The following is a 7,500-nucleotide window of genomic DNA, read 5'->3' on the forward strand; positions in this document are numbered from 1 at the left end:
GAACAGAAAGGGAAAATGAGGTCTGAGAATCCAGTTGACAGTCTTGTTGAGAGAGTGACCTCAAGCGAAGAATTTCCAGCTATTGTAACTAATATCAAGGAAAACCTTGAAACTTCAGTACTAGACATTACTAACCACTTTGATGATGAAATAGTTACGGGGATATTTGCAGAGGAAGAGGATGAACTGGCTTACAATGTAAGTCCAAATGGATCCAGCGAGTCATCCCTCAACTCTTCCCTAAACCAGTCAGGTTTGTTATTCCTACATCCGGCTCAGTATCACAATATTGCTAAGGCTTTTCAAATCAAAAGGGACCTGCAGGGTTGGACCGATTCCTTAAACATATTAATTGCAGTGACACCAGGAGAACCAGTGATGCAAGACTGTTGGCCTGATATCAAGAGAGGACTTAGAGAATGTCTTTTTGAAGATTCAGAAGAGGTTTTTGAGAAATCTCTGAAAGTCCACAGCAAAATTCTTACATCACAAGTGCATAATGCTGTTAAAGAAGCATACTTAAACCTTATTGAGGCTGTAGCAGGATTTTATTTGTCCAAAAGACTTATTAGTAAGATTCCCTTAAAGGAAGGGCCAGTTGATTTAAAAGGTTGTGAAAAAGTTCTAAGGATAATAAAAATATTAGTAGAATTTCAAAGAGAACTTCCTCTTTTATGGATACGTTATCCTGAAAGATTCATTGATGATATGGTGGAGGCGACATTTAGCCTTTTAGCATTAAATCTTGGTAATAAGGATGGTAAACATGCAAGTGTATTTGACCTCTATTCTATCATTGACCCACAGGCACTATGGTTTAGAAGCTGGGTTCATGGGCAGTGGGGAAGGAATAAGGCATTCTCTGCTATGAAAAGCTATTCTGTAGTATTATTATATTCCGTGTCATTTTGCATCCAGCATATAGAAAATGAATTGGGAGATCTAGAGGCAAATACAAGTACTATATTGAATGCAAGCATTGTACAACATTTGAGGTTCACATTTTTCTTGCATTTCATTATGTCTGTAATAAGTTTTTCCGATGGCCGAAAACTCTTCCCTGTGAATATACCTTCCAAAGAAGAGCTGGTGACTATCCAGGCAATCATTCAAATACTTGTAAAGGCTATAGATATTAAAACATCCAAGCCTGTCATCATGGAGATCAGTACTCGGTTCCAGCAGTTTTGTGCTCAAGATGAACTAAAGTGTTGGATATTGTGCGATTCTGGTGTTGTTGAATCACTTCTCCAAGAAGGTAGTAGTTTAGAGGCGCTGATGTGTGAGAAAAAGGAGGCCATTGGACTAATGGAAATACCAACACCTTTTGTCCAAGCATTTCTTTCCATTATGGAGTCAATACTATCAACTCAGATGGGCCAGAAATATTTGCTTCTTGGGAGGAAGAGAAAACCCAGTTCTAAATCTGGACTTTCAAATGTAACAAGCAGCCCAGCACATGAGATTATGGATTTTATCCTTTCCCTTTTGAAAAGTAAGAATGTAAGCTCAAATTTAAAGAGGCTTTGTATCTGTGTCTGCTGCTCCATGATATCATCCCCTGTAGGAGTCCATATCTGTATTGAACATCCTCTGTTTGAAAATCTAATTGAGTATCTCCAGGAAAAGAGTGATTCCATATCACCTCAAAAATTACCACGAGGAGATGCACCAAGAGAGAATGAACCGTTACATCTTAGTATTCCTCAGTCTCTCCCACTCTTGACTGCTCTGCTTTTGACCTACAAAGGAGTGTATCTGCTAGAAAGTAGAGGTGTGTTATCACTAGCAGTCACTCAGGTACTGTCAGAAATGGCAAGGAAAGGAGATGTTAGCACAAAGGTCCTCTCATGTATCTGCAGCTCTAGTAAAGGTAAGGAATATGTATGTTTCTCTCCCTCTCCCTCTCCCTCTCCCTCTCCCTCTCCCTCTCCCTCTCCCTCTCCCTCTCCCTCTCCCTCTCCCTCTCCCTCTCCCTCTCCCTCTCCCTCTCCCTCTCCCTCTCCCTCTTCCTCTCCCTCTTCCTCTTCCTCTTCCTCTCCCTCTCTGTCTCCCTCTCTCTTCCCTCTCCTCTCTCTCTCTCTCACTTATGACCCCAACAATTCCTGTCACACAGGAGGTCTTGTTAGCCAACATTTGTCCAGCATATTTTATTATTAAATATGTATTTATGTAATTAATTTGACCAGTAATGATTTTTATAGTATAATATTTCAGTAAAGCAATGTCTTTTTTGTCTAAAATCTTGTAAAAGAAGTAAAAACTAAAAAGAAATACATTTTGTAATGAATATCTTAAATCATTCTTAAATGAAGATTGATTCCATCATTGTTGCTATTTTTATCATCATATAATATCCTCTTTCAGGTTGTTCTCTTATTGGGAAGCTGAATGTTCTTCGACCTTTCTGGAATACCCTGTGTTGTAAAGTCAACCAGGAGGACGAATTACCCTGGCCAACACCCGAGGAAGACAGAGAGGAAGATATAATTGGGGCAATGGCTCCTCTTGCAGTTTTCACATCAACTTTTCAAGGTTAGACCTCTTCTATTCTCAGGTATTTCAGTAAGTCTTTAGATCCTGTGTAATATTAAACTTACTTTAGAATGAAATGGAAATTATCTCCAGTAGATATTTAAGAATGTTGAGGGCACTAGTGCTTATGGCTTGAATATATATTTCAAATGTGCTTACAGGTACGCAGCTTCTCTTCAGTGACGAAGGACTCCGTGATGTTTTGCTGAAGCCACTCTTTTCTGATGATGAAATGCTGAAAGAGACCCACTCTATTGCCTTGCATCTCCTAAGTTCTGCTACAAGTGTCTTAGATTCTGTTGCCTTTCTTCAGGCATCATTTAAATATCAGGTTGGCTATTTTGTCCTTTTCAGTGATTCAGTTGTGGTCATAAGTGCACTATATAGTGAATGTTCTGATGCTTTTCCAGACTGTATTGAAACTCTCCTTCTTTTCCTTGTTGATTTCAGGATAATTTACTTTCACAACAACAGCACATGCAGTCGAGTGATGGCACTGCTGTAATTGTGGATGAGAACTCGATTCTCAGAAATCATATCCTTGTAAAATCATATATGTTGGGCGGCAGTGGGGAGAGATGGGTACCCCCTATGGTTATTGAAGAGGTTACATCAGCAAGTATGGTAATTATTTTCTTTTCTCTTTGTATCTATAGACTGTTAAATGTTTATACTTCTTGTGCAAATGTATATAGATGTGTAGGCTATTCACATTCATAGCTACAGGTTTTCAGACAGGTAGTATTTTGACTTTATGTGTTTGAAGTTCATCTGACCCAACAGAAAATAAAACTGATTATCACTATTTATTCTTTTATTTCTTTTAAGGATGATGATTTTAAAGTTATAGCATTTATTGCAACTTCTTTCATTCTTATAATGCCATTTTCTTTCAGCCACCTTTGTTCATTCAGTATCCACTTCCTAGAGAATACACTCCTGAGAAACCAATCAAATCCATGCATAAAAAACAGAATGATGTGTGGAGGTTTCTCACTGACACACGCCATGGACTGCATGACATAGGATGGTTGAACCATTGCCGTAAAGCTGTTCGCACTGTCCTTATGTCTGGAGAAGATATCAAGGTCAGTTATTTTGATGAATGAATCTCTAGGTGGATGCATATTTAGATGATTGTTATCAGATAATAGGTAACAGTAATAGTCTATGTTATTTTTAATGATATCTCTCTTATTCTAGTAGAAATTTGTATGTTTTACTGACATTGTGGACATAGGAGTAATATGGTACTTCCCTTATTTATTTTTATTTGTTTGCATCATTTTGTGTATGAGGTACCACTTGCCTAAGCACTCTGGGAAATCTTCTTTAACCCAAATCTGACGGGCATGGCATGTATGTACATGCCATACCCACCGTGAGTTTACTTTATTAATGTTTTTTACACATAGATGGCTACACTTGTACTGTCACCAATGAGTCAAATACGAGTACTGCCGGTCTAGCCTGTTTACCCTTTTCCTTGATTTATGAAAATATTTGACGTTATCTTATTTTACTGTTACTAATGTCTATAATAGTATAGTAATTATAATGTCTATAATAAAAATAATACCATCGATATTCATAGCATTAGTAAAAAATATGTTTTTCCTGCCAATTCAAGGATAGGTGAAATTAGGTAAGGTATAAGGTCTACTAATTGACTCTTTTGTGGTTAACCACTAGCAGAGCCATCTATGAGACATTTCACAAAAAAATAAAAAATTAGCACAGTATTTTCCCCATTTTTTCTGCATTTTTCCCAGCAGCATGTGGTTAATGTCAGTAAAAACTAAAGGGAGGAAACTAAGCAATGAGTATGGTGCACATGATGCCTGTCTTGTTTAATTTGGGTGATCTGCTATCTAGAAATGAGAGACTACTTGCCATATCTATTTTCAGGAAGATGTAAGGTGTGAAATCAGTGACATTGAAATATATGTCTGAGCTTAAATTGAAGAACTGAAGTTCTAAGTACAGGAATTTCTTTTTACCTTAGATAAGGTATAATGAATGAAGAGATAATAGAAATAGTGTATTTAAAGAGACAAATGAAGCAGTATAGATGTGGCTTGTAAGTGTCTCATATTTTACTAGAACTGAGCTAATGTGTGACCATATTTTTTACAGACTTGGTTGGTAATGGATATTTTAGAACGAGCAGTTCGTTCACTTTTGACATCTGCCGAGGAATTATTGCCAGGATCCCCATTTGTTCCTCCACCCTCAAGTGGTTCAGTTACTGCATCCTCATCTGGGGGCTCATCTCCTAGTGGTCTTGGCATGGGCCAAGACTTGTCATCAACACTAATTTCTCAGATGATTTCTGATCCAGATGATAAGTTAACAACCATTACTGGTACACAACTTGTGGCTGTGGAACTTATTTTGAGGTAAGTGGTGCTAGCTTTCTCTTGAATGTAAGGTTTGAAAAAATATGAGTGTTATGAGTTAATCTATATTGGGAGCTTTATTGCAGCTGGGTAAATCAGTAGAAGGAAATGTCATGAATGTTTGTTGAAAAGTGTAGGCCTACATAAGAAAAATTAAAAGATGCTTCAAGAAAATTATAGATTGTGTATGGTTAAGAAAAAACAAATAAGACTGGCTTGATTATTAACTATTCAGGTACTAGAATATGTGAAATAAGTGATATTAGTAATCTGAAAGTTCTGCCATTTCAAATTGTATCAGGATTTACAGATTTTTATTATGGGAAAATGTTGCTGATACCAGCTTTTGAACTATGCTTGTTCTTTCAGGTATGGAAGTGACCTTCAGGTATTAACAGGCAGTGGACTTGTAAAAGAAAATCTCATAAATCTGTTGAAGTTTACGCAATCAAACATACTCTTGTCAACGGCAGAGAAATGTGACTGGTTTACCATGGTTCTGTTTCTAGTGTTTGGTGGAAATCCTGACAGGTTAGTTGGCTTACTAGAAAATTGGTTAAACCCATTGGTGCTGGGAACATGTAGTTTGTTTCATGTTTAAACATAGATGGCCATAAGTGCTCTGCCACTAAGGAGACAATTAGCAGACCTATGTGACCACACCTGATTTCCCCTTTCCTTGAGTGTTGAGGAAAAAGATTTTCTTCATATGTTATTGATATTAATGTAGTTATTACCATTAGTGTCATTTTGATTTTGATAATGTTCTTAACAATACTACTAACAATATAAGAAAAAAGTAAAACATCAAGGGTAAGGGTAAATATGTGAGATAGATAGTACCAGTAGTTGGTTCCTTGACAACTAAAAACACTTATGGAGACATCTAGTTATAAACACAATTGATAAACTAAACACATAGTGGGCATAGCATGTATGTACTCACACTCCCTATCAACAATGTTTTAATAAGGTCATTACATATTCTACTACAGTCTTTGGAATAGATTTCCATTAGATTTACAGTTTTATTTATATTCTCTTTTTTGTAGAATCTGCACTTTGGTAAAATGCTATAGAGTAATTCTAATGATCCCATTTTGTACAGTAACTCTCTTTTTTGAAACGTGATTATGAACCCGCTGTTAACTCAATATATTTGTTTAATCAAGTAGTCTGTCATCAGAACTTAGATTGCAAAGCTTTTAGGAGACAACATCAATTCTTGCAGATGCCAATCAGTCCTCCTAAACATGAGTGGCCTTCTGATTGGAGGAATCATGTGGCCTTCCTTTTCTGACTCCTTGATGGCTTCTCATGAACTTCTTCCTGGAGAAATCACTCTGGCTGGGATCATACACAATGTTCAGCTGGTAATGAGCATTGAGCTCCCAATCCTCTTCATGTCAATACAAGTAAGTTATTGTTGAGATGATGGGGATGTGTTGAAGCATGTTTTTATTTTTATTTTGTTGTGGATTGGGATCTCCAAATAAATGGATATTTTGCATACTGATAAAGAGTTGAAAGGTTAGTAAACATACTATATTCCTGGTTATGGAAGTATTTACCTTTTGGGAAAATACATGGATTATTTTTTTGATGATCCTAATATTGTAGTTTTCAGTGTGCACATTTTAGTATGTAATTTTACTTCTTCTGTGCTACTGTTTTGCACATAGATTTACCTTTAGGCACTGAATGATTCAGTTAGAATATAAATTTTCTTTAAGAAGGTAAAACTGTAATGTTTTGTTCTCTTTCATTTTCATTAAGTAATATCATTGAAAAAAATGGTTTGCTGACTATGGAATAATACTATCATGGTGAGGCAGATATAAAGAAATGTTGCAGAATCTTTAGTAATGGCATCATAGTAAATTTTTGAATTGAAAGTATCTCTAAAGCAGATATCTTTATTGAGAAATTATGCATAACTTATCTCACTAGTTGTGGTATAATTTTGTTACAGTCCCCAATTTGGAATAGGAGTTGATTGATTCTTCTAGTTACTTTGTTGAATCCATAAAATGGTTCAGGATTCAGGAATTTGCTCATACAGTATAAGCTTAATAATTTTAATTGTAGAAAATTCTTTGCGCAATTCCCAGCTAAGGAGGCCCTATTATGTATTCTAAAGCCATGTACTAAAATATAATTGAACAATAAAGGGTAGTTTTTATTTTTACTTGGATAAATGTAGAAGCAGTCTGAGGAAACATAGATATGCTACAGACTGGGTTCATCTTTGTAGTGTTGTATCATATGCTTTAATATAGCTCTATATGTCCAGACTTAAACAAAATCAAATGGAACTTTTCCTTGGCAAGCCTTAACTCTCAGTAGATACTTGAAATCTTATAAACCAATATCATGCAGTGTTTGTAGGATCACTGAAGAGCTGTGTGGTTCTCTTGAATGTCGTCTTCAGGCATATTTAGTAAGTCATTAAATAAAGTTGGTCAGTAAACTAAATTTGAATCAATCGTTTACTGCCCTGAAGTTAGATCATATTAGTTTAATTGTAACTTGTTGACTGAATATGGATCATCTGAAGTTTATTGGC

At 36.0% G+C, this 7,500-nt stretch overlaps 1 protein-coding gene across 3 annotated transcripts in view; it reads left to right on the top strand.

The window, feature by feature from the left end:
• LOC125026476 (protein broad-minded-like) overlaps positions 1 to 7,500 on the top strand; it is a 15,171-nt gene that overhangs the window by 4,772 nt on the left and 2,899 nt on the right. For all 3 annotated transcript variants that reach the window (XM_047614949.1, XM_047614950.1, XM_047614951.1), the window contains exons 2-9: positions 1 to 1,873; positions 2,368 to 2,535; positions 2,697 to 2,866; positions 2,986 to 3,159; positions 3,432 to 3,623; positions 4,672 to 4,934; positions 5,304 to 5,465; positions 6,166 to 6,349. The exon at positions 1 to 1,873 is cut by the window's left edge and continues 341 nt beyond it. In XM_047614949.1, the coding sequence (XP_047470905.1) occupies positions 1 to 1,873; positions 2,368 to 2,535; positions 2,697 to 2,866; positions 2,986 to 3,159; positions 3,432 to 3,623; positions 4,672 to 4,934; positions 5,304 to 5,465; positions 6,166 to 6,349 (3,186 nt within the window). The remainder of the gene's footprint in view (positions 1,874 to 2,367; positions 2,536 to 2,696; positions 2,867 to 2,985; positions 3,160 to 3,431; positions 3,624 to 4,671; positions 4,935 to 5,303; positions 5,466 to 6,165; positions 6,350 to 7,500) is intronic.

Source organism: Penaeus chinensis, chromosome 6, assembly GCF_019202785.1.
Source record: "Penaeus chinensis breed Huanghai No. 1 chromosome 6, ASM1920278v2, whole genome shotgun sequence".
Classification (NCBI taxonomy): Eukaryota; Metazoa; Arthropoda; class Malacostraca; order Decapoda; family Penaeidae; genus Penaeus; species Penaeus chinensis.